The sequence below is a fragment of the Pyrenophora tritici-repentis genome, chromosome 2, assembly GCF_003171515.1.
Source record: "Pyrenophora tritici-repentis strain M4 chromosome 2, whole genome shotgun sequence".
Lineage (NCBI taxonomy): Eukaryota > Fungi > Ascomycota > Dothideomycetes > Pleosporales > Pleosporaceae > Pyrenophora > Pyrenophora tritici-repentis.
The window spans coordinates 1,515,757-1,541,744 of NC_089391.1; the positions used below are offsets into that span (position 1 = coordinate 1,515,757).

The 25,988-nt window shown below is 52.1% G+C and overlaps 8 protein-coding genes across 8 annotated transcripts; 3 read left to right on the forward strand and 5 right to left on the reverse strand.

The window, feature by feature from the left end:
• Positions 1-274: 274 nt before the first annotated feature.
• Positions 275-2,636, forward strand: PtrM4_060480 (PlsC, 1-acyl-sn-glycerol-3-phosphate acyltransferase; the record flags this gene model as incomplete). Its single annotated transcript, XM_001932797.2, has 3 exons — positions 275-475; positions 523-1,126; positions 1,171-2,636. 3 exons carry the CDS (start codon positions 275-277, stop codon positions 2,634-2,636), a joined length of 2,271 nt encoding a protein of 756 aa, XP_001932832.1.
• A 430-nt stretch (positions 2,637-3,066) lies between these two features.
• PtrM4_060490 (DNA replication initiation factor Cdc45) lies at positions 3,067-5,681 on the reverse strand (the record flags this gene model as incomplete). Its single annotated transcript, XM_066105504.1, has 2 exons — positions 3,067-4,878; positions 5,091-5,681. The coding sequence occupies 2 exons, from the start codon at positions 5,679-5,681 to the stop codon at positions 3,067-3,069; spliced, it is 2,403 nt and encodes an 800-aa protein (XP_065964131.1).
• A 629-nt stretch (positions 5,682-6,310) lies between these two features.
• PtrM4_060500 (uncharacterized protein) lies at positions 6,311-7,935 on the reverse strand (the record flags this gene model as incomplete). The annotated part of the gene is made up of 3 exons (XM_066105505.1): positions 6,311-7,275; positions 7,381-7,825; positions 7,888-7,935. The coding sequence occupies 3 exons, from the start codon at positions 7,933-7,935 to the stop codon at positions 6,311-6,313; spliced, it is 1,458 nt and encodes a 485-aa protein (XP_065964132.1).
• A 276-nt stretch (positions 7,936-8,211) lies between these two features.
• On the forward strand, positions 8,212-10,244 carry PtrM4_060510 (Hsp70 family protein; the record flags this gene model as incomplete). The annotated part of the gene is made up of 6 exons (XM_001932800.1): positions 8,212-8,263; positions 8,318-9,284; positions 9,331-9,433; positions 9,489-9,592; positions 9,644-9,992; positions 10,047-10,244. 6 exons carry the CDS (start codon positions 8,212-8,214, stop codon positions 10,242-10,244), a joined length of 1,773 nt encoding a protein of 590 aa, XP_001932835.1.
• Positions 10,245-14,140: 3,896 nt separating this feature from the next.
• On the reverse strand, positions 14,141-14,577 carry PtrM4_060520 (uncharacterized protein; the record flags this gene model as incomplete). Its single annotated transcript, XM_001932801.2, has 2 exons — positions 14,141-14,466; positions 14,511-14,577. 2 exons carry the CDS (start codon positions 14,575-14,577, stop codon positions 14,141-14,143), a joined length of 393 nt encoding a protein of 130 aa, XP_001932836.2.
• Positions 14,578-17,350: 2,773 nt separating this feature from the next.
• On the reverse strand, positions 17,351-18,745 carry PtrM4_060530 (Crp, cAMP-binding protein; the record flags this gene model as incomplete). The annotated part of the gene is made up of 1 exon (XM_001932802.1): positions 17,351-18,745. The coding sequence occupies one exon, from the start codon at positions 18,743-18,745 to the stop codon at positions 17,351-17,353; it is 1,395 nt and encodes a 464-aa protein (XP_001932837.1).
• A 3,112-nt stretch (positions 18,746-21,857) lies between these two features.
• Positions 21,858-23,075, forward strand: PtrM4_060540 (uncharacterized protein; the record flags this gene model as incomplete). Its single annotated transcript, XM_001932803.2, has 1 exon — positions 21,858-23,075. The coding sequence occupies one exon, from the start codon at positions 21,858-21,860 to the stop codon at positions 23,073-23,075; it is 1,218 nt and encodes a 405-aa protein (XP_001932838.2).
• Positions 23,076-23,747: 672 nt separating this feature from the next.
• On the reverse strand, positions 23,748-24,602 carry PtrM4_060550 (Atrophin-1 multi-domain protein; the record flags this gene model as incomplete). The annotated part of the gene is made up of 1 exon (XM_001932804.2): positions 23,748-24,602. One exon carries the CDS (start codon positions 24,600-24,602, stop codon positions 23,748-23,750), a length of 855 nt encoding a protein of 284 aa, XP_001932839.2.
• Positions 24,603-25,988: the final 1,386 nt, after the last annotated feature.

Below are 25,988 nucleotides of genomic sequence, written 5' to 3' on the forward strand. Positions count from 1 at the left end.
AAGTGCTAGAAGGTGAAGGTGCGCTGCGACGCTTTGGCGTGTATACAAAAAGACTAACATATGCATAGAGTAGTCTAGCACCCATCATCATCGTTTCCATCCATACAAACTCGGCTCCACATCGTGTGCACGGCAACTCTCACGCCACCCCTCTATCGCTACCTCACTCTCGAGTCTACATCGCTACATACCCCCATAAGAGTTCGAGCATTGCCTTTGCTGTTTTCGATTGCAGAGTCAGGTTCTGATTTTTCTTTGCGCATTGGTCGACAATATGGCGACCACAACGGGGACGGGCAATAGGGACGCCAAGGGCAAGAAGCTGGCGGTGATGAACGTTTATGTTTACGATGCCTTTCTATGGACCTTTTCCATCCTCGTGGAGCTCTTCTTCCGGGAAGTGCACCCGAGAAGTAGTTGGAAGGTTCCAAAAGAGGGCCCGGTCATCTTCGTGTGCGCCCCGCATGCGAACCAGGTATGTGCGTTGGGAGATGCGACGATGCAGGTACTGACTGTGGATAGTTTGTCGACCCTCTAATGTTGATGCGAGTCGTCAAGAAGGAATCGGATCGCCGTATACAGTTTCTAATCGCCGAGAAATCCATGAAACGCAAGTTTGTAGGCGCAATGGCAGGATTGACAGGTGTCGTGCCTGTGGGAAGAGCTATGGATATGACTCAGCCAGCAACAGGCAAGATATACCTCCCGGACCCTATCAACGATCCTACGCTCGTCCGCGGTGTCGACACCAACTTTGAAGATAAGGCTTTTCAGATTGGTGGTAACATCGTACTCCCAAAAGTGGACAATAAGGCGGCCACGGCGGAGATACTAGAGATCAAGGGCCCTGAAGAGATTAGACTGAAGAGGCCTTTTAAGGGAGGCGTTGCAATGCAACAGATGACTGGCCGAAACGACATGACCAAGGACGGTCAGTTCGTTGAGGGAGCTGAGGCGAAGAAAGGCATTGCCGACGGCTACGAAGGAACGCCTTTTCAAGTTGCGCCCAAGCTTGACCAGACAGAGGTCTACGACGCTGTACATGACGTACTTCATCATGGTGGAAGTATAGGCATCTTCCCTGAGGGTGGTAGCCACGACCGTACAGATCTTTTGCCTCTCAAAGGTACGTGATATCATGTGCTGGATGAACCCCACTAACTTCTCTAGCTGGTGTGGCTATCATGGCCCTGGGCACAGTAGCTACAAAGCCCGACTGCAACCTGAATATCATTCCGGTTGGCATGAATTACTTCCACGCACACAAGTTCCGCTCAAGGGCCGTCATCGAATTTGGCACCCCCATCCACGTACCACCCGAGCTGGCTAAGAAGTTTGACGGGCCTGGAAGACGAGATGCAATTGGCGAGATGCTGGAAACCGTTCGACAAGGTCTCATCTCAGTCACCGTTACCACTAAGGACTACGACACCCTTCAGGTCATCCAAGCTGTACGCCGGCTTTACAATTCTAAAGGGACCAAGCTTCCATTGCCTAGAATTGTGGAGCTTAACCGTCGCCTCGTTCAAGGCTATGAACGCTACAAGGACGACCCTCGTATCGTCGAGCTCAAGAAAGAAGTCATCGCTTACAACGGGAAACTGAAGGCGCTTGGTGTCCGGGATCATCAGTTGCAGTATGCAAAGATGTCTCCAATCAACGCAGCCGGTCTTTTCTTTTACCGTCTTGGAAAGTTACTCTTCCTCAGTCTTTTGGTCCTTCCTGGTACCATCCTCTTCAGTCTGGTCTTTATCGTCACCAAGGCTGTCTCTATAAGGAAGGCCAGGGAGGCACTTGCTGCATCCAACGTCAAGGTCCAGGCTCGGGATGTCATGGCCACCTGGAAGTTACTTGTGGCAATGGCTGCAGCTCCAGCATCTTATGCATGGTACGTCTGTCTCGGGCTTTATTGGTACTCGTACAACCACTGCAATGGATACATTCCATGGGACATTCCAAAGCGTCACCTCATCCTCCCTCAGATCGTCCTTTACATTACTCTGACCTACGGCGCCCTTCGATTCGGCGAAGTTGCCATGGACATACTCAAGTCACTGGGACCTCTCTGGAAGATGATGAACCCATTCTCCAACAACGAACTGGTGAAGCTCCAAAAGCGCCGCGAGAACCTCGCCAAACGTGTCAACGACATTATCAATGAGCTTGGTCCAGAGATGTACGAGGACTTCCACTCTAAACGCATCGTTGAGGATCCCTTTACCAGGGAAAAGCAAGAGCGCCCACGTACGCCGCCTCTCAAATCTGACCAAGATGCCCGGGAAGAGGCAGGACAGGATATCGAGACTTATGACTACCCTACTTCGCCTGGATCTATGAACGAGATCCCACGCAATGAATCGTTCCACGATCTTGCGAACCAAGACATTTTCTCTAGTAACCCACAGACACCCAAGAGAACTAGAAGTAGAACCAACAGCAGCATGAACTTGGGCGGTTTCCAACTTAAACCATTTTCTACCATCGATGGTAACATCGACGAAGTGAAGAGGCGGTTAAAGGATGGTGTCAAGCAAAGGACGAGGAAGAGGAGGAGTAGCGGCGAGGGTAGTTGGGATGACGGTGAAGATGACGAGGGACTTGTCATGGGAAGGAAGGATAGGTCTTTCACTCAGTAATGTGGGTTCGCGGGCGGGCGTTGTGTGTGTTTTTATTCTGAAGATACCACTTTTCTCTTTGCTGGTTCAAAATGGGATGCGCTGGACAAGATTATCGTTTGATAAGATATACAGTTTCACGAGAAGATTAGTAGAAAACTTGATTAGATTCACAGCTTCTAAGTTCTTTCAACGTGAGATTTGCTAGCTATGTCCACATACATGAAAACGTTATTTGCTACATACATTGCAGCCCTTGTCCAAAACAATACCCCCAAGAACCAAAGAAAAACTATGGATATCGATACTTTGAACCTCAAGATGCCATGTCATACCATGCCGATACCAACGCTATGCCTTTACCAAATGCGTATCTTTACTTTCCCACATCCAAAATATACCAATATCAACGACGAGAAGGGGTCCCCCCAAGAAGCCCATATAATGTAACTTACCCAACAACAGCCTTCTGACTAAGCTTCTCCAAAAACCCACTCAAATCCTCCTTTTTAATCTCAATCACACACGCTTCGAAGCTATCCATGCGTACCCTAGCACCCGTCTCACGGACGACCTCTTGGAAAGCATTTCCGAAGCGATTCCTGCCTGCGCCCCGGTGTTCATCCTCTTCTTCTTCGTCTGAGCTGTCGTTGTCTGAGGAATCTGACGCTTCGGCTTCTGATTCAGAGTCATCCGCGACCTCATCTTCATCCAGGCCTGCCGCGAGATTGCGTGCAATGCGGGCTTTACGACGTTGCTCCCTAGCCTCCTCGCGCTTCGCTTGTCGTGCTTCCTTTGCTTTCATCTTGGCCTCTCGTTTCTGCAGACGCGACTTTGCAGATTCGGTTGCGCCGCCACCGCCTAAACCGACGACGACGTAGAGACCTCTTGAGTCGTCCAGGCCGGCCATTACGAGTTCCGAGCCCTTATTCTTACCCTTTGTGCCGTTGAGTTCGACGATAGCTTCAGCGATCCAGAGGGCGAGTTTAGTGAGGGCGCCAGGGTGTGTGAAGAGCTGGACGTCCGGGCCTTCTTTAACGACGGCCATGCGAAAGGCGCGGAGGTGACGGATTTGCTTCTTTTCGATGAGTGCGGTTCCGGTGCGGAGGATGGCGCGATAAAGATGTTGGGCGGTGCTGATGTGGTTTACGAGCATGTCGATGTTGCCGAGGGCGTCGTAGGCGGTCCAGAAGCGGCTGGTGATGTGTTCTTGGGCGAGGTCTTGCTGTTCCTGGGTCGTGGTGGCTATTTCGTTGTTCTCGCTGTTGCCGACAAAGTTTGAGCTGTCAAAGGAGGATTGGTTGAGGCTCTTTGCGTCGCCGACTTCGAGGATGGCGCCTAGGATGACACCTGCATCGATTGCAGAGAGACAGGCTTTCCAGCCCCAGCAACGGACGAATCCCCATCCGTCTTTGGGGTCGCCTGTGCTTGATTTTGGAGGTACGAGGCCGTCGAGACCGTATTGTGGGGCGAACTTGATGAGGCGTTCTCGGAGGCCGCGCTTGAGCTCCATGTCCATATGTGTGAAGCGCTGTTTGCACTCTGTTAGAGAGACACCCATCTTTGCTAATAACTTGGCAAGACGCTTCTGCCCCGCGTCGCTCCAGATGTGTAGTTTGGCAGAGAGGTAGGGTGAGTGCAGCATGCTCTCGTATAGAGACCAGTGCCGTAGAAGGAGAAAGCGTGGTTCGGGGGATAGGCGGATGGACTTGTCTGTTGCTGAGCGGGCGGTTGTAGGAATGACACCCCACACTTCGCCCATTGTGGCCTCACGAGACATGCTTGTAGCATCTGTGACAGGGTTTAGACGGCGTACTTCGTCTCGCAGGACTGAGCGAATATTCTCTCCTCGGTTGCCATTCCAGCCTGCTGAACCACCCTGTGCTGAGAGGGGATTCAGACCAACCCCGCTCCCCGTCCGCCCATACAGCTCCAGACTGCTGACACCGACAATGGCGTTCCATAGCAAGTCGTTGTCTTCGCGGCCGAGTTCCGATGCCAGGTTATATACGAGCGAGGAGACGGGGTCCGAGTATGAGGTGCCGAGTTCGTAGTACTTGTCTAGGGTATGTGCGTACTTATTCCGCTTCTTGATGAGCTGCCGCCGTAGGCTTTTTAGTGATTGCTCTTGTGGCGGGGCTATGGCGGGGGATACGGAGCGGCTGCGGGAGTCTGAGCGGGAGAAGTCTGAGGATCCGCCTAATTGAGCAGCGAGTAAACCCCTCTGCCGTCTCGGCTCGGGTGAAGATGGTATTGAGCCTCCCTGGATGTTGTTAGTATAACTCTAATACATGTGAATGTCGTACATACCGAATTGCTCCTCCGTCTCTGCGCTGGCCGCTCGTCATCTGTCATGTCATGATCTGAATCATCCTCCTCCCCCCATGACTTCCTTTTCTTCGGTGCTTGTCCAGAGGGCGGCTGTTCTTCCTGGTCGTCGTCGTCGTCCTCGCTCATGTCGTCTTCCTCTCCAACCTCTGGCATCTCCTCAAGACCAGCATACGCCTCCCGTTCTGCTTGTAGTTCGTCCTCGATATCGCCGTCATCGAATACTATAATGCCGCCTCTTGAGGATTGGTACGACTGCAATATCTTGCCCTTGTCTACCCCCGCTTGTCTCCGCACAAACTCTCCTGTAGCTGGGTCGTGACTTATGGGGGCCGCAAATACATTGGTCAGGTTCCACGGCCTTCTTGCATCCAGGAGCCAGACTTCAACATCTCCAGTCCCGCCCTCTCCATTCTCGTCTACATCCAGACCCAATATCTCCTCCATGTCTACCATGCCTCCCACGCCCAGACAAATCACGACACCCCCGCTTCCGCCGTCTGTTGTCCGCATTGGCCGCACCAGCTCTTCTGCCGCTCTCGAGAGGTCGCCATATCCAGCAATTGGTTGAATCTTGTGAGGAATGTAGTCCCGCTTTAGTAATGCGGTGAGTATTCGACAGGCACAGAGCGCGTCAGGTTCGAGGGCGACTAGAAGCAGAACTGGCGGTGCGGCGGCATGTGTGCGTTTTATGAGGTTCTGGTAAAGATGCGCTATTAAGTTCCGCGGCAAGTACATGGCTGCGGCTGTATAGAAGATATGTCCTGGGTGTTGAGAAAACGCGCGGAGAAGCGCGTCTGGGGGGTTCGAGGGGTTTGGTAGGGCGGAGTGAAGCTTATCGTATGCTCAACATTGGGTGTGAAAATAATAGAGGGTGTGATTAAAATATGAAGGCTGCAGAAGGGCAATTCGTATGTGTGGGTGCGGATGCTTGCACCGCCGCGACTCTCGACAATATGAGGACGTGACCGACGCGTTCCGCGCTAGCCTCGGAATCGGGATGGTCTGGCGCGCCTCTGACGTGAACATTCACTTCCGCCTCGATTCCGATCGTGCTGAGCGACCTCATCTCTATCCATTGCTAATAATCGGCAGTGCAAAGTTACATCTACGGTTCTAAAACATCATATTGCGATATCACAAATCACCTTGGAAAACAACATTGATCATAAGTGAGATTCTCATTAAGATTTCCCGATGCCGAGATACATAGAGGAAGGTCCATTGTCGCTTATCAGCCAGCAAAACGAGCTTCTCAAAGGAAGTGTAGGCCCCTATCTGTTCACTTGTCTTATGTTGTTGCTTATCTGAGTCCATATGCAGCCCTGATTCCAGACCATTAGTCTAAGAAAGGACTCTAACACCGTCTAGCGCTGGCTTTCTTCTTTCTTGCCACATTCCCCCTTGGAGAGTGAGGCTTCTTTGTGATCCATCCTCACGATGTCTGCCCAGTCTGGCGGTCCTGGTTTAGCCTCAGCAACCTCATGCTTGGGAGGAACTGCGATCTGGACGAGAGCAGGAACGATATCGTAACGATGGTCGAAGTTCTTGCCATGCATGTCACCCCACTTGGTAAGGCCAGGATTGACAATGAATGTCACTGTTGCTTCATGGACGTCTTCGTCGTCAGTGTCCGGCATGAGTTTCATCGAGTCCATGCTGAACTTTGCTCCGACCGGGGGATAAGTGATCCGAAGACGGATTCGCTGAAGTGACATGTTCATCGCAAACGCGAACGATTTGTTGACGATGTTCTGGATTTGAGGACCTTCGACTCCTGTAGATACCTTCGAAAGGTGACTTCCGATGGTGTTGTATATCTCCTTCCGCAAAGCGAGGATATCAGGCTCAAGATATTGGTGCATTTCTTTTACTTTCCCATGGGTGATGACGTCTCTGTCCACGAGCGCGAGCACACTCTCTGTTGTCGTGAAACGCCATGTCTCACTGAGAGCAGTGGGTTTTGGCCACTCACCAAAGTGACCACCCAGATAGATGTTGCTCCAGGTCGCATTCAAGACTTTGCATCGATCTCCGAATATCACAAACGGTGTTTGGAACACGTTTTGGAGAAGTACGGACCAGACCCAGGCTTCGACCAAGAGTTTCTTTTGCGCGCGACCGGTCAAGTGATCGGGAGATACATTCTGCAAGAGAAGAACAGGGCCGAAGACAGTCGAAATATCCTTGGTCTCGTCAATGCGAACTGTGCGACTCAGAGTCTTGACAAGCGCAATGATAACGCGGAATTCTTGAGCCAACTCTTCGTCGGAAGCAACACTGACCCTCTCTAACTTTGCGAGCATCTCTTTCTGGAGCGTCCTGACTTGCTCTGACAAGGAAGTGACTTCTGCAGCAGAGGAAACTGCATCAGCAGCAGAGGCATTGGCATCAGCAGCATCCTTTGAGAGAGCTGCGGCGACCTCAAGAATAGCACTCTTAGTCCACTTAGCAGGCATAGTATCATGCTTCATCGCATAAGGACTAAGATGTTTTTGCATTATGGTCTGGAGTACTTCGAGGGATGTCATGCCTCTGTGTTGTTCAGAAATGGTTGCAGCCTGGGCTTTGATCGTGTCCAACTGGTTCCTGTTGACTGCCAGAGCCTTGGCGTGTTTGGTTCGCTCTTCCTTGAGATCATTTTCGCATTGTATGAGCGCCTGGTGAAGCTGTGCGATGATATCCTCTGAAGAAACCCTAGGTTCTCTTACTTCAGGGTAACGCTGAGTCTCCGTGTACTGGTTCGCCGTCTTGCTTCGAGGTTGGGCTGACTGTTCAACACTGCTCATTCTTGTGGCAGAATCTCCGGTACTGTAGTTTCCTGGGTGATTGCGCGACGCAGCGGGCGGGTTGGTACTAGGTGGAGCCATGAAGGCGGCGACCTTAAAATTGTGTTGTTAGTGGACGGAATCAACCCAGATTCAGAGACATGCATAGCACTTACTGCTCCCGATACTGCTTCGGAGGCTACAGTTTTCAACTTGTCCAGCATAGCACCAACAAAAGCAAAGTAGAAACTTTGCTGCGCGGACCTACGCTCTAATTCGTCTGGGTGGTGAGTGTTTAGTCAGGTAGTGAGGTGAAGTGGTGAGGACGGCAGCGAAACTGTTTAAGCGCGCAAACGTACCAAGCACCTCGCACTCACTTTCACTTCAAGCAGCTAGAAAATTTTCTTGCTGCTCGCTAAAGCTTTTCTGCTCACACACAAGACTTACTATGTCTCCTCCACCTCACACAAGCTCACCTTGCCGCTGCGCACATATCCACCATGCTCAGCAATCGCTTGGTGGTTGGCCTAGACTATGGCACAACGTATACAGGTAAGTCTATACTAAATGGCTTTAGCAATGAGTAGCAAGTTGACCACCATACAGGTGTTGCGTTCTGCGAGACCTCTGACACTGGAATCGTTGGAAAAGACATTTTGGTGATCAAAGACTGGCCCTCTCGACACACCAAGATCGGCACGAAGGAGAAGGTTCCGAGTGAGATTGCACTCAAAGACCGTACCAAATGGGGCTCCCTCATCGCTCCAAATGAGAAGCGCCATATGTGGACCAAGTTGCTTCTGGATCAGCCAAAGGCTGGCGAAGTGGACGTCATCATGAAGGAGCTGTGTCTCAACGACAAGAACGGACCATCCAACAAGCCGGTCGATATCATTGCGGACTATCTAAAACACATCAAGACTCATCTAGTCAAGAATCTTGACATCCAGTACAGCAAAGGCCTCTGGTCGACCCTGCCAATGACGCTGGTGGTTACCGTCCCGGCTGTCTGGTCAGATGCTGCGAAGAACGCCACGCTACAAGCTGTCAACAAGGCCGGTTTCAACAGCATCGAGCTACCTCAGTTGAAACGCACTGTAGTTACGACTGAGCCCGAAGCTGCTGCTATCTATACCATTCAATCTCTTCGTGGAGGTATTCAAGATGACCAGTTCGCCATCGGTGATGGTTTCATTGTCTGCGACATGGGAGGAGGTACCATAGACCTCATCTCTTACCGTGTCGCCGAATTGAATCCGACGACCTTGGAAGAAGCTACGGTGGGAAGTGGTGATCAGTGCGGCGGTAGCTTTGTCGAGCGAGGCTTCCTGAAGTGGCTGGAACGCCGTCTAGGCACCGCCGACTTCATGTCGATCGCTGGAAATAGGAGTGAGAACTTACCTCGTACTTCATTGTCTGCGAAGCTGAGTCGTATGGTCCAAGACTTTGTCCTTGAGGTCAAGACTGGTTTCTCTGGTTTCGAGATCAACTTTCTCCGTCTGCCCATTCCTCTGAGTTCCATTGAAGACGATGAGGATAGAGGTATCCAGGACGGCGAGATCAGGATCACTGCGTAAGTCCATCAACCCTGTCCAGTAACGACTCACTAATGATATCAGAACCGATTTGCAGGAAATGTTCGAATTTCCACTCCTTCGCACGTATGAGCTTCTACTTGGCCAGATTGAACAGGCCCGCCACACACGTAACGTGGAGCTCAAGGTATACCACAAATTCTATTCCTCTATGCGATCTATTTGAACACTAACGACTTTAGTCTGTCTTCATGGTTGGTGGATTCTCCGAGTCGCCCTACATCTACGAAAAGGTTAAGGCATTCGCGGAGAAGAATGGTCTACAAGCAATTCGACCTCCTCATGCGTAAGTCACACTCGCCCAAACTAAGCATAAGCAGCGACTGACAAATTATAGCTGGTCCGCTATTGTTCGCGGCGCAGCTGCCAAGGGTCTTGAAGGTGACGGCCGTGCCGAGATCAAGAATCGCAAGTGTCGTAGGTACTACGGAACCAGCTATAACGCTCACTTCATTCCAGGAAAGCACAAGGAAATCGATTCTTTCATATCAGAATTCGACGGTGTCAAGCGGGCGAGCAATCAGGTGGAGTGGATTCTGAAGAAGGGTCAAGACCTTGCGACGAAATCAGCGTCCCATGGAAGCATGAGGTTCCACCAGAACTTTTGGGTAGGTGATGAACGCTCAACGAGCTTGTCTCTTCTGGCGAGCGATTCCTACCAGGCTCCACTTCGGTCCAAGGATCAGGTATGTTGGAGCGTAATATGCAACAATGAGGATACATGGACTAATGATAAACAGAAAGTCTACAAGGTTGCCTCACTGGCAGTTGACTTGAGTGGTGTTCCTGAGAGCGCATTCACGACTAGCCGAAGCGTGTCTGGTGGATTCTACAGTACACTCCACTACCAGGTCGAGATGACTATCCAGTCTTCTCTGGAGTTCTCTCTCTTGGTCAACGGCGTTCGTTACGGCGCTGTCACTGCCAACTACGCCTAGACAACAGCAACAACTCGTGTTTCAATCGCTATGTTGGTCTCTTCGTAGACTTTCGTACCGAAGATAACGGTTATGTCGCTTGGAAGAGTAAGACAGAACAAGATGGGAGGACTGACTGGTTGCGTTGATGTAATGGCAGCGGCTATGTCCGTAGCAACACTTCACGCTCATGTTAATCACTTCCTACGATACAGATGAGAAGACAATACAATTGAGATATTCTCAATTCACTTTCCATGAAATCACCGTATGATTGATTCGTGACTGCGAAGTGATCTGTTTGTTTGCTGTAAGTCCGCTATGGAGTACAAAACCTCATCAGGTTGTGTGGTATGCAAACTGACAACATATGTACATGCACCGGATCATCCGAGGCAGTCACTACAGCATAGTGTTGCAGGCTGGGGTATGAGATATAGATTGATCAAATCAAACCCGGTATCCTCCACCTCAAGAAGCCAACTTACACTCACCGAAAGGCTCTTGGCAACACTAACCAGCATAGAAACTAGTACCAGTGACAATCACAAAGGCTGTTATCAGTGACCAGCGAAACTGTTAATATCATTCATCGGAAACTTCTCGGTATCATCGACCAGCGCAGAGGCTAGTATCACACACCTGCTCAAAGGCTTATATCATTCACCGGAATGTTCGTGGTATGAGAGACCCAAACAAGGTCAGTATCACATACTTGCTCAAAGATTGATATTACAGACCAGAACAGAGGCTAAAATCAATCATCGGAATCTTCCCGGCATCAATAACCAGCACAAGGCCAGTATCAAGGACTAGCTTAAAGGCTACTATCATCCACCAGGAACACCACTATCAAGAACCAAACAAGATCAATATACTAAACCGCCACCATTCAATCAATCATATCGCATCCTACTTTTACATCGATGTCACCGACGGCGGCGATCTAGGAATCCGAACCACAGGATCGATTGTAGCACCAAAACCATTCTAACTCTCGCGCCTCTCTTCGGTAGAATCTCTGAATCTTCTCGTTTCTGGATTGTTCTCGTGTTTTTCTGCCGCCTTTTTTCACGATTGAGTATCAATTTGGTTTTGCATTTTTCTCCGCAGACGTAAAAGAAGAAGACGTGCGATTTGAATGGGAAGTACTGTGTTGAAAAGAAGTGCTAGAAGATGTTTAGAACGATTTTAGAGAGAGATATTTCGCTGCTGTCTCGTATTGCGATTCTCGAATTGTTCTGCGTAGCCGACGTGCTTGATAGTCCAGGATAAAGACAATTCGAATTCGATTTGTCGATATCAGAAGTCCTAGTCTTCAGAGCGGCGCAGAACGTACTCCATGTCAAGGGTTGGTTTCCTCCATTGCGTGAAACGTTAGTGGTGGTTACGCGAGATTCCTTGTCTATTTCTGGAGGCATAGTCATGTCGTGAAGGGGAGAAGAGTAGGGAAAGGGTGTTAGAGCATATTCAATAACAGCAGATCGAGCAACAAGTCACTAGTATCAATGTAGTCGCTACACTATGGAAGGAATCAACGCAAAGCAGAAGATGGTTATGGCAGTAGTGGTACACGAGTACAGATTCCACAGGGCATTGGTGTTAGAACAGTATCAATATCAGGATAACCATGCTAGATTCACTCGCATTCTCCACCCCTTCCTTACTCCCCACGCAACTGCATCTACAACACTCGCTTACCGTGATTTTCCACGCAGCTTCCTGTGAGCTTAAAAGGTGTGTATGCGACAACTACGCTGTAGATCTTCTCTTACAGGCGCATCAAAGCTGATGTAGTCCACTTCCTCAACACCACGGGAATAACTCCCTACTTCCGCTACGCCCGTCCGAACCCTCACCGGGAACACCAACTCACAAAAACCATTGACCGGTAAATCATCACATGGATTTCGTCTCACAGCCATCGTCACAGGCGCAAAGAAAGGCCGAGTACGGCATAGAAGAGCCTCCGCCTCCGCCTCGCCCTGCCCGCGCGGAAGCTCTGCCCCACAAGGCTGCAGCTGCAGCCATAAGCACTCGCCACACAACAGCGAAGGATCCAACATACACAAGGATGACAGAATACCCATGTCAGCCTTATAATATTTCGCATGCATAGCGCGGTTACCCGCGTGCCGCCAACAGCGTAGGAGACGGAAGACGGGGGAGGCGAATCACTTCCCTAAAGCGAGTAGAATCATGTAAGATTCGCAGTTGTGATGGCACAATTCGCCACGAGCCCTTGTTGCTGCCGCGTGGACATGTGCAATACGTTTGCCTGATGGATAGGCATCTAGAATCTGTCTGCCTTGTTAACGCCCGTGTGTGTGTACCATACTAGTGCGCAGGAGGTGAATAAGTTGCCCCATCCGTTCTGTTGGGACTACGGTGTAGCCCACGCAACGCTGACTTCCAATTGTCAGCCATGCGTCGTGTATCCGGGTGAATACCAAGTGTGATGACGGGAATGCTACTGTGGGTTCGTTTGAGCTGACTCGTGCCGTGCCACAAGCCATGGTCGGTTGGGGAAATTCAGTATTTGGTTCCGATAGTAAACCTATTGGTTGTGAGATTCGCAGGGCTGGCAGGGATGTAGGAAATATCGGTACGGGCGGTAAACTGAGTATGCGGTTCAGCCTTATGACATGCAGGTCCTTCTCTAGGTCTCATAGTAGGAGTCTGGGCCCTCTCTCGTATTAATGCGGAGGCGAGATTTGGGAATCGGTTTTCGTGATTCCAAGTGGCTTGATTGGAATAATACTGAAGACGATTGAAGCGGAACAGGTCGTGGTAACATGGCCAGCATGATGTTAGCTTGAGCAGTGTACCCAAGAGATACGCCAAAACCGAGTGATTAATACAAAACCGAGATTGCAGCGAAGACTATAGAAGGAAACATCCAGGCACTGCCCTAATATAACATGTGTACATCCCTTTTGAGCGTGTGTATTTGAGTAGAAGACAAAGGCGATCGTGACAACGCGAAAGAGCAAGAAATGATCTGGGATAAGGAAAACTTCCAGGCCTGTCGCACAGCGAACGAAACCTCTTAGCATAGACAATGCAGAACAATGACGATAAAAAGGAAATAAAAGACTCGCAAATGCATCAAGCCTGCTCAGCGATCGTGTGTCTGGATTTGACAGCCAGGCATCGTCGAACTTGGAGCATCGTGCGTAAAGCAAATATCGTAGTATCGGCATGCTCGAAAGGAACCGAGACGGCCGCGCGAACCGCATAGAGCGCAAAACACTTTCTCATCCACGGCAAGGATTGCAGCGTTGCTTCGGACCAGGGAACCTCCAAAGACCATGATGCCGCTGCACCTATGAGTGTGACCCATAGAAAAACGCCTGAAAGATCAAAGCCCCAGCAATTCTGTACATCTGTTCTTCCAAGAGCATCGTGTAGGGCTGAAAGCAAGGTATCGGGCCTGGATCCAGAGGTGCTTGCGTACATGGTGTTCGCCGAGTCTGCAAAGCTTGTCCCGTGAATGATGGACCGACAATAGATCAAGGCGGCCAAGCGACAGCTCTCGTAAATCCAGTCCCGTGCTAGGTCGGCGTTTGTCGAGGGCAATGAGAGAAGTCGCGAGTAAATGTGGTGGAGTTGTAATTCGTAACTCCCCGGTCGCCGTTGTGTGCCGTCCACCTGGTTCCAACGTGCTAGAAAAGTGTGCGTGCATCTTTGCATATTATTCACAATCTCACTCGTGCCAGCGGAGCATCCACGGTATAATCGTGGAACATTTTCCAAAGGGGTAGATAGTGGAGAGATCGGGCTGGCAGTATCGGACCAGGCTTCAGCGGATGGCCGTGGGGTGAGTTCTGCTGATTCGGGTCGTCCTCTTGATATGGCAAAGGTAAGCATAACCCTACATGATGTTAGTCTGATACACTTGCCAATCTGGTTGTCACCTACAAGGTCATGAATGTCTCAACGTTGGTGCTCAGTCCAGCCCTCGAGTTCCTCAAACATGTTGCTAGGCCTTCTTGATGTAGGTTGAATACATCTTCGTTAAGACCACCAAGTTCGCTGATGAGAAGATGTAGTATACTGATAATGGTAGCATCATCTGTGTCCAGTCCGTCGCTTACCAGTCTCAATATCATAGTCTTGCCATATACAGTGAGCTCGCTATCATAGAGCAACCCTTCATCGAGATCCTGATAGACCAAGGAGGCATGCACATGACTGAGGAATGACAGATAGTTGTCGCAGACATATCTCATCCACGTTTGATCTATTGTGTCAGCACATGGTGGTGAACATGTACAAGTTACTTACTGTGGCAGAAGAAGGCGGTGGTGGCGATCCAGTTGTGCTTCAAGTCCTCTAGGGGCCCAGGGCTCATTGTGTCGCGGGCTGGAAACGGGTATTCAGAAGCCCTTTCGCAAATCGGGGACGCGCTGCGAGTAGGCACTGATCTTGCTCCGGTAAGTATCTGAGCAGCAAGCCTTCGCACCGGATTTGTGGACGGCGAAGGAGTCTGGACATCGTGGGAATCCCGCCCCCAGCTGGTATCGTACTGCCTCATGGTAGTTGAGCCAGTTCTTGTCAGGCTTGAGGAATGTGTCGTATTACGTGGGCCTCTCCGGCTGCTGCCCAAGTCCGTGGGCGAGGATCCACTGTTCTCTCGATGTTTGTACATGACGTGTGATCGTATATTCCTCATAACCTCCCCAGCTCTAAAATCGTCTGGATGAGTGGCAGTGACAAACTGCAATGAGGGCCCTTGGGCGAGACGTGGAAGGCGACGACGCCCGGGTCTTCCTTTCGTGGGCCTTGATTCGCTTGGAGAAGCCATACCGGATGGAAACGATCGAAGAGGATGTGAAAAGGTTGGGGCAGGTTGGGGCAAATGACGATGATGATGCGAGCTTCATTATGTAGTCCCATCAAGTGATGGACAGCGGATGTTCAACTTGTGTAGGTGGTTGCAACAATGACAACGTAAGACGCAGGTACCGAACGGAGTGCTTCGACGGATTGCTAGGCTTCCCTGAAACCACGAACCACAGCCACAATGGTGACAGGCGGTGGAATGTCGACAGGGTCTGGGTTGCCGAGTCGTGATTCGACCATCGTACTGCAACGTTGGTTCGGAAGACATATCTCAGGGAACCCTCGCCTCAAAGCACACCGGCGGTAGGGATCAGGAACGCAGCAGATGGTAGCAAAGGTGGATGTACATCACTCTTGTTTAACTGTGCATCGCGCACGCCGGCTCTACGGTCCCGTAGTTCATGATGAGAAGATGACAATCATCGGAGTACGGTCGCCTGTTCTGGCGAATGCGGTGAGGGCTCACTGTTCCGATAGGGGGCCGATATGCACCTCTACACTCCCGGTCCGTAGTATGTCGGGGGAAGAAGCGGCCTCGAGTTAGTGTGTGTGGCTGGTGCACTGATTGACACCCGAGCACCGGGATGTGGGTATGCCAGACAGCAGATACAGACCGCTACCATAGCCAAGACTCTCTACCACAGCCCTGTGGGGTGTACTAGTTCTGTAACGGGGCCACCATACGCCCGATGTCAGTTCGAATCACCTACTAGGGAGTTCACCCAATGATCATCCTCATCCTCGCTGCCAGTTGACTTTGCAAACATACCAAATCACCGTTTCAAGCGGACTGGCATGTTTGCGGCTAATGAACCCATTTACCCAACTTAGTCCTAGCGTCTCATTATACCCCGGTCATGCATATAAGCCGCAGGCGTGTGCAATGAGAGATGGTACAGCTTTCGGCTATTGGGTCGCTGTTTAATCTGGAGACCGACTTAGTATTGCTTTGCCCTATCGTCAGCTGAACGGGAAAGCTATACGCCAAGTACGTCATGTGAGACCCAGGGATAGTTGTGAACACAATACATCAGCTAAGCGCGCCTGCTACCGTGTATCGTCAGCGAGATATTCCGCCCAAGGCCTTGCACGACATGTTTCACTAGCCACATGATTGTCATACAAAGAGTGGCTGTGACTGTCGATGGCGAGTAGCTTGCCCAGAAAAGCATATGAAGAAGCATTATGATGATGCCTCAATTGAGCTGCGGCGATGTTTGGTGACGATGAAGTGTAAGATTGGCAGGCAGCATTCGGAGTGGCCGTCTTTATGCGCAATGGAGTCACAGAATCTGCACGACAAAAAGTGTCGTTTCGAATAGCCGCGGCAGATCGTCGTCGAAGTCATTGTATGTCTCGCACAAGGCTATGAAGTATGTGGCATCGGCTGTATGCAGGGTTAAGTGACAAGGAAAAAGCCAAGAGAAGCAGAGCATCGTCCTATGAAGCCGACAACGTGAACGGGTAGTGATTTTAGCGCGAGCTCACGATCGGGCGTCTGAAATCTGTTAGTAGATGACCCCATTGAGTTGTATTTCCGTAAAGACTTACTCGTATCTACATTAATCCAAGGGCACTAGGACGCGCGTAGTAATCTGGCGGCGAATACGTCGCCACAATCCGATGACTATGTATGTCGATCATCTCAGGTGTGGACAGGAGATCGTGACCTCCGTCAGGACCGCCTGCAAATCTGATGTTCGTATCGAATCGTACTTTTTACTTTCAACGGAAATACTCTGACGTTGCCGAAGGAGATGAGTGACGTGAAGTTCACACCCGTGGTGGTTAAGGGAAAGCGCGATTCGCAACAGGCACTGACTACCGAAGAAGCACAGGCCGCAACAAGCACGTCACCTTGGCAGGCCCCATAACGTTCGGAGGCAGGCACGTCAAAAGAAATTATACGTCGAGTTGACCGGAAGTCGCTTGGTTGGGTGGAGGCAGTGAGGGAAATAAACAGGACGTCACGTTGTTGCATGTTGCGGTGTTGCAAAGAAAAGCATAGAAATATGAGTCTAAACCATGAGTATCATACGCAATCGAGTATAGGTAACCGAGCGGCCCACAACTGCGCCTCCTTCCTCACAAGCCGTGCTTGAATCACGGCAAGCGACGTTAAGTGACAGTAGGAAGTGTAGAAAGACACGCGAAAAAGCCTAAGAGGAACCGAGCCGCACTTGTCCAGAGGCACAGCCCATGCTCCGGTTCGTCCATAACTTTGCAACTCAAATCCATACAAGGTGTAGCAATTCTCGCTCTGCATCCTTGTTGTGTAACACTCATGAGGTTTCCATCTGCTGTAGCGGATCCACGTGATCGCTTTCGAACGCAGCCTTGCTGGGGTCGTTCCTCCTCATAATGCCTTCGACGGGTCCAAGCAGTCGCTGGAAGCCATTCTTTCCGAGAGTCGCAACCTTGACCTCTGTCTTGCTAACAACCGAGGCGGCACGGGGCGCATCGTTGAGCAATGCCAGCTCACCAAAGTAGTCGCCCTTGTGGTATTCCCTGACAGCGCTATCTATGCCACGCTTAAACACCTGCGCCTCACCAGACTCCAGTAGGAAGAAGGATTCGCCGACATCGCCTTCTTGGATGATGGTTGTTCCAGGAGGGTATTTCTTGGTCTCGAGTGCATCCGCAATCTTGGAACGCTCGTAGGGCGTCAGGGTCGACAGGAGAGGGACTTCCTCAAGGAAGCCCTCGTACATGCGTCGGCGTTGGAAGGCGCTGTCCATGAGAATACGACGGAACGTAATGCGATCTAGCGCCCAAAGCGTAGAGGGCTCGATTGAAGTAACGGTTGCAGCACGGGGCGCGTTGTACATGAGAGCCAGCTCACCAAAGGAACCTCCAGATCCAACAGTGCCCACTTTGTTTCCGAGACCGTCTGGGCCAGCTTCGAGCTTGCCTGAGGGGTTGACAAAGATGTCAAACGAGCCCCGTTCAACGACGTAGAAGTAGTCTCCCACGTCGCCCTGCTGGATGACCTTTATGCCCTTTGTTGGTATCGGCTTCTCGTGCAGCGCGCCAAGCACCATGGACGACTGGTCGTCATCGAGATGTGAGAAGAGGAAGTTGCCCGAGACAGCAGACTTGAGGCGAGATAGCTGGTCCTGTGTCTTCTGGTGGAATGGCGGGGTGAAGTTGTCGGCCGAGCTCGAGGTAGGGTTGAGCGACTCTGCTGAAACAGAGGTGCGCCTGTTGGTGTTGTAGTTGCTGGGGAAGTTCTGGCCTTCACCCGTCAGGGGCGGCATCTGCGTGATGTTGTTCTTGGACGAGCCGCCGAAGCCACCAAAGTTGCCAAAGGCACTTGGGCCATTGTCGTCGTTGTTGCTGGGGCGGGGCCTGCTAAAGTCGACGTGCCCGAAGGTGGAAGCTGTGGGGGACGTCATCATGTCATGCTCCTCCTCTTCTTCGAGACGCTGCATTGTGCTTTTTGTGAAACCGCTGCCAGCGCTGGGTGAGGTGCTAAAGGGGTTGTTGCCCGGGAAGCTGTTCTCAGCACGGCCCTGTTGGTAGGAATGCTGTTGCGACAGCAGATACTCTGTTCGCTGCGACTCGAGGCGGCGGTTGAAGAAATTGGCACAGAATTGGAGAATGTCCTGGGGCCTGTGCTTCAAGACTTCGCGGTCGAGGGTGGCGATCTCGTTGGAATAGTCGGGAGGGAGGGACATGAGGGCGGCGGTGATGAGGGGTCGAGCGCAGCTCTTTGACGTCGGTCGCGAGACGTGCAGGGATGGAAGCGGTTGCGCTGCGAGGGTCCTCACGTAGCGTCAACGCAATGAGGACGGAGATATGAGCAGCTGGATAGTTTTCGAGTATGAGCAATTGCACGTTGGAAGCTGACGTTGTTCGCAAAGCTTAGGAGCGCAGTAGTGGCGCACCGGGGGGGATGGAGGCAGGAAGAGGGGACCAACTAGAGAGAGGAAGGATCACGGGTGGGATGTGCGGGCAATGCAGTAAGGATCAAGGCACGCTTCCGGGGGCTTATTATCTTCCAGAAGGCCTCTAGAAACACGCTCAAGCTGTAGGCACCCACTGCAACTGCGACATCAGGCGCTGCCATCCTTGACGCAATTGGATGCCACGCCGTCACACGGCTGCATCGCGATGCTGTGACTCGGATGGGCCATGTTGTTGCGAGAGCTTCTGGTAGCTGCAAGAGCTCCAACACTGCGACAGTTTGATACGAGGCCAGATGTGTGCTTTAGCTCCCGCATCACGGGCTGTTGGACGGCACGTGACGATACGCTAATGGTGAGAAGGGGTTCATCACTACTGTACAACATACCATGGGCATAGAGAGAACGAGTCAATCCATCCCATGATTCACATGTCGCAGTCATGATAGCATGGTAGGTGGCCGTCAAACACCTCAAGCCCGTACCCCCTGCGGGCAACCGCCAAAGTCACGTCCGACCATACGACGACGGGCATGATCATCTCCGACATTACTATAGCAAGAGATTGGCGGACAGACTTCCGCGCTTCCCCATCTCGCCGAGACATGTGCATTATGAAGATGTGAAGGATGGCGTAGGCACAACTGGCGGTGAGGCACAAATCAACATGGCGCGGCGATGCGGTGAATGTGTTGAGACGCGCGGTGGTGCGGGAGAGCAGCAACCTTGGAAATCTCGGATCCGGATGGATAGGCAGAGTTCCTGGAGACCTCGTATGACGGGATTGTTTACCCAGCTGGATTGGATAATCGACTGCGACAACAACTGTTCACTGTTCCTGCTCCTGTTCACATGATCATTCAACATGGGTCAACATGGGTCAACATGGGTCAACATGGGTCAACATGGGCTGCGACAAAGAAAGCGATGACGCACCTCACCACAGGCACGCAGCACGCGAGCCAGGGGAGCTGGGAGCACAGGGCTGGGGGCTGGGAGCTGGGAGCTGGAGGGGCCATGATGTAGCTTTTTTGCGGGAGACCAACACGAATTGTATGCACGGCATATTTCCATAATTGTCGTTAGCCTGCGCATGGTCAAGATTTTCAGCAATTGAACCGGTTAGAGTCGTGGTTTCGTCTGATTTCGTCATTGCACATGCCGCCCACGGTTGCAGGCCTCGCCATGAACCGCATCCCGCCAAGCTATCGTGTCGCCAACGGCGCCGTCTCAACTCGTGCAGACCAAGTGCATGTCGTGAGCCGCCGTCCAGCCTCGCCAATTCAAAAGTCCTTCACCCCTCTTAGTCTTCAGCGAGCGCGCATAAACTCGCTCCGAGCCTCTGTCAGTCGAGCGAGCCTGATAGCTGCAAGCTTCTCACGTCCCACTTTGTCCGAGCGCGCACTGCGGCCTGCTAGCTCCACCCCAAAGGCAGCTCCTGACTCTGCTCACCAACCACCTCTACAGCTACTTCTCGTTGCGCCCCAAGACACGTCTTACTTTTCCGACGACACCTGAAACGCGTCTATTGCTGCGCTGACATGGGCAAATATACTTTCACCTGGTATCTTTGCGCCTACCGCCCATGCGCATCGCACCTGCTTACTTGCGCATAGGGAACATTCCGCCAATGAGGTCTACGTGACTGGCACCTTTGACGACTGGAGGAAGACAGTCAAGCTCGAAAAGGCAGAGGATGGCGTCTTCAAAAAGACTGTCGAGCTGCCTCAAGTCCACACTCAGTACAAGGTATGCAATCCTCGGATTCTCGGCACCCCTACAGTGCACCATGTTGCCTGCCTGTTTGCGCAGACTTTGCTAACTCCACTGTCAGTTTGTCGTAAATGGCAACTGGTGTACCAATGACAGCGCGCGCAAAGAAGACGACGGCCACGGCATAATCAACAACGTCCTCTACCCCGAAGACATCGTCGACGAGGAGCCCGTCAGCACCATGTCTTCTGCTGCGCCCGAGTCGACAACCGCTGCGCTTGCGGGCGAGGTGCCCAAGGAGAGCGAGAAGAACACCTCAAACTCTTCCCTGCCTGGCGCTTTCCCCGAGACACCATTCGCAGAGACTCCCGGCAGTGAACCGCAGACTTTCAACGTCGCCCCCATCCCCACTACTTCTGGTCTCGGCAACCCCATCAAGTTGGCGCCTGGCGAGCCTGTCCCCGAGGCAAGCACCCTGACAGAGAACACGGTCGACTCGACTGTCAAGCCTGAGCCTGAAAAGGAGGCAGAGACATTCGGCGTTGCGCCTATCCCAGCTACTGCTGGCGCGGGAAACCCAATCCACCTTGAGCCTGGCGAGAAGGTGCCTGATGCGAGCACCCTCACCTCCAACACTGTCGAGAGCACTGTCAACACTGATGCCTCTTCCTACGAGAAGTCGGATGCCCTCCCCCCTCTTGCATTCACTCCCCAAGCCGAGCGCGATGCCAAGGGTGGTATGTTCGGCATCCCACCCGTCATGGGCACCATGATCCCCGAGTCCAGCCTGCCAATGGGCGTTGATGCAAAGGTTGAGCAGGACACCGGCGTCACCATCCAGTCGTCTGCCCCTGAGAGCACGACTGCCCAACTCGCTGCCCAGGTTCCCCTGGAGCCCCGTGCCGTTCCCGAGACTGTGACAGAGAGCCAAAAAGAAGCTCACGTTGACCCCGAGGCGTCCGCCAACGTAGACGCTGTCCAGGACAAGAAGGAAGTCGAGCAAGAGCTCAAGGAGACGGTTCCCGAGGCGCCTGTCACAAGCCAAGACGCTACCATCACCGACAACGCTGGTGCTGCGGCTGCTACCGCGGCTGCTGCTGCTACTGCAGGTGCGGGCGCTTTTGCCGCTGCCATCTACGCTGCCAAGGACAAGGCTGCCGAGGCTACTGGTATGAACGGTGCCATGAACGGCCCAAGCACATCTACTGCGGACGAGGTGCCTTCAGTAGTCGCCGAGAGCCAGAACGTTAGCCATGCTGAGCCAGAGGCGGCAGCTAGCCCCGAGGTTGTTGCAGAGAAGTCGGCCATGGAGCAGGAATTGCTCAGCGAGGTCCCCAAGACCAACGAGACCGGCTCGCCAGCTCCGGCCATTGCCGTCCCCGCTGTTGTCTCTGACAGCCAGAACGAGGCGCACGTAAGCCCCGAGGCAGCCTCCAACCCAGAGGCCGTCGCCGAGAAGAAGGCTATGGAGTCTGAGCTACTGAGTGAGATTCCCAAGGCCAACGAGGCAGGCGAACCCGCGCCGGCAGTCACAGCTGCGACCACAGAGACTGCTCCTCTCGCTACTTCAGAGGCCGTTGCTCCTGAGGTCCCAGAGGTTGTTGCCGAGAGCCAACACGAGGCACACGCTAGCCCCGAGGCGGCTGCCAACAGTGAAGCCGTCACAGAGAAGGCTGCCGTAGAGTCTGAGCTGCTCGAGAAGCTTCCCAAGTCTGAGGAAGCCGGTGAGCCAGCGCCTGTCACCACCGCTGCAACCACGGAGACTGCTCCTGCTGCGGCCACCGAGGCCGCTGCCAGCGAAGTACCCGAGGTCGTAGCAGAGAGCCAGAAAGAGGCTCATGCCAGCCCAGAGGCTGCTGCTAATGCCGAGGCCGTTGAGGACAAGAGGGCTATGGAGACTGAACTTCTCAACGAGGTCAAGTCTGTCGAGGCTACCGGTGAGCCAGCTCCCAGTGCTGCCGTTGTGGGTAGCCAGGACGCTGCTGGTCTCTCTGATGAGGCACTCGTCGACTCCAAGCCCCTCAAGTCTTCCAGTGAGCCAGATGCTCTTAACGCGCCTGCATCAGAGCCTGCTCAGCTGCCAACTTCCAAGCCCATCGACTCCACCACCGATGTTGATTTCGGCAAGGCAAAGGAGCCAACTACCACTGAGCAAACCCAGCCCACCGTCACTACTGGTGTAGAGACTACCAACACAGAGGCCACCACCTCGGCACCGTCTGCACAGCTGTCACCAGAGGCCCCCAAGCACGACCCAAGGAGAGACTCGAACATCTCTCCCAAGGGCACTCCTGGTAGCCAGAGCATCGTCTCAGGCACCGACGACAAGAAGAAGAAGCGTCGCTCATTCTTCGGCAAGCTCAAGGACAAGCTGTCCAGCAAGCATTAGATGGATCGTCGTTTCCATCTCCGCATGTCTAGGCCATCTCTCCCCTTGAGATGGTCTTTTTGGCTTGGTAATACCCGGGGGACCCGTGCGCCGTGTGTGCTCTTCCCCTTCCTACATATTCATTGTTCGTCACGGAGTTTGTGCCTTTTGGTCTATACCATTTTCCTTTTGTGTGACATGTTCCGTAGCAAATCTGTTGCGTCATTTCTTGCTCATATGCATCTCGTGTGAGTTGTGTTTGGTGGGGGTTGGGCCGGTAACGGTGGGAGGTAGACGGAGGGTGGGGTTAATGGGGTCGTGGTAATAAAACATGGATTAGCTTGGCCTCCATGTCGTGGACTGAGGATAAAGGCATACAGAAAGGCTATGGAATGGGGGTGTAGTGTGTACTTAATTTGCAAAGATGGTTTGAGGCGTTTTGACTCGCCGTTTACAATGACAGATCTCTACTTTTATCTTCTATTGCACTTGGGTGATGTGGAATAGCTTGATAACACAAGCTAACTTCAAGCGCCAGATAACTACGCGTATTAGGAATTAGCATAGCGGGATTTATCTCCACTGTCACTGTTGAATGCTTCAGGTTACTTAGGTGGCGCTTGATATATTTAAAGTTTTGTTTTGTTTTGTTTTCTTATATTATTCTATCGACTTGCCTTTCCCCTCTCCTACTCAAACATCACGAGCCTTCCCCTTCCCCTTACTCGCAACCGCCACCGTCTTCCTATCCCTACGCAACCGATCCAACAACCCCATTCCCTCAAGCTTATCCAACACCTTTTCCACAAACCTGCCCACACCACTCCCATTCTTCTTCTTCGCATCCCCCTCTTTGACCCGCACCTCAATCCCACGCGTATACCTGTCTAAATCCATGGCATAATAATCCGAATGTGCGGATAAACGCGCAGCAGACTTGTCATGCTCATGGCCGCTACTACGATGCACGTGTACAATGCGGCCGTCGTAGTCGTAGGATAAGTGCGTTTGGGCGTCGTAGCCGGCGACGTAGGGCGCGTGGTGGGTTTGCGTGGTAGGGGAGAAGCGGGGCGAGTGGTAATGGGCTGTCAAGGGGAGGTCGGGTAGGGGCTTGATGTTGAGGGGGGCTGGAAGTGGTTTGGAGGTACGATTTTCCTTGACTTGGTCGTCGTCTCCTCCGCGGTTTCGATAGGTTACAACTGGTGTACCTGTTCCATCCCAATCTACAATCATGGTTCCTTGGCTGCCTCGTCGGGGGCGGGCGGCTGTGCCTTGGGTCCAGGCGATGTGCTCGTCGATTAAGTTGCTCAGATCGTGTTTGTCGTCCTGTGGGGGCATCAGCGGTGGGTGTCGTGTGCGACGTGTGGTGGAGCTGCTGGAGTGACGGTGATTAGATGGCGGTGGCGATGGAGGGGGAGGATAAGTTCCCTGGGCAGAGCTGCTAACTGTAGAAGCAGTTGTAGCGCTGCTGGGGCGTTGGTGGCCCCGTTGATGCGGAAGCTTGCTCAATATCGCGTTTGTCTTCTGCACTGTCTTTGTCAGGTACATTTTTGCAAAGAATCTGGAAAGAATTGAGTTAGTGGCTGTTCTTGGAATGATTCTTTGTTAAGATGTTTTATGTTGAGCGGAGGAGAGTTATGCACGAGATTGTATAGTCGACGGACGTCACTGTGGTGAGTTGACAGTGGCGCAGTAGATGAGGGCACTGTGTGACAATTGTGGTGAGGTTGTGAGGAAACGTTGCTAGTGGGTTTGGATGGTATGATGTTTGCACAATGTTTGTGTAGGTATCTAGGAAATCGTTGTAGCGAAGTGATTGTGGGGTTGGTAGTGGGTCTGCTACAGGAGATACCATTTCTAAAGATGGCGTTGTGTCCATCAAGACCTCTTCACCCTGATAAACCGAAACCATAGTTTAGTCCCCTCATCCAGCCTGATACACAGGGTTCGCGGTCTTATAATACACAGATTTTACCGGTTGTCGTTCAGCTTTATGTTGGATTCTTGCTCGAGCAGTCGTTTCCTGCGTCTTCATCCTTCGCTCCAGCGTGGCTAGGGTGCGAAGTTGGGAGAGTGACAGATTGAGATTGGCAAGGTCACGACTGCTTTTCGTGAGGTCGCGGGATGAAGGAGTGATGTTGGTTTGATGGCAGGAGGTGTCGACAGTGGTGTCGAGAGGCTCTGCTCTGTTGGTGCTCTGGTGTTGAGTGTGTTTGGTAGAAGAGGAAGTGAGGCTTGATTTTTGCGTTTGGGTGAGTTGTGTGAGTGCTGTATTCGAGGAGGAAGGCCGGCGTCTTATGGGAATATGCCTCGCTGTGCTTGAGGGCTTGAGTCCCGTTGTCGAAACTCCAGCGTCTTCTTCTTCTTCTTGTTCTTCATTTCCACTTTCTTCTTCATCATCTTCCCAAAAATCACTCAATTCACCCATATCAATTTTACAATGTCCTTTATCCCGCATATGCGTCTGCACAGCTTGCACAGTGTTCTTCCCAGCCCCACAGTACACACACTCTCTACATTCGTAGACTAGAACCCCGAGATATGACAAAAAGCACTCCAAGTCGACAATGCGATCTAACCTTGGAATGAAGAGGCCGTGAGTTACTGACATGTGGTGTACGCTCTCGACAGGGGATGGCAAGCTGTTGAGGCAGAAAAGACATTGTGTACCCGGACTTAGATCTGGTACTGGGTCATGGTTCGCCGCTTTAGTCTTTGCACCCTTCTCTTTAACCGAGGACTGAGATATGGCTCCCACATCACGCTTAGATACAATCCTAGCTCCTCTTTTCTCCATGCGCTCTACGGAGTCGAGGAGTTCCGGGCGATGTCGACTCGTCTTTTGGGTCGCGATGTGTAAGGTATTGTATTCTTCTTCTGAGATGACATGATTTCCAGCTACCTTCTGTCTCAGGTTGTATACACTACACATTA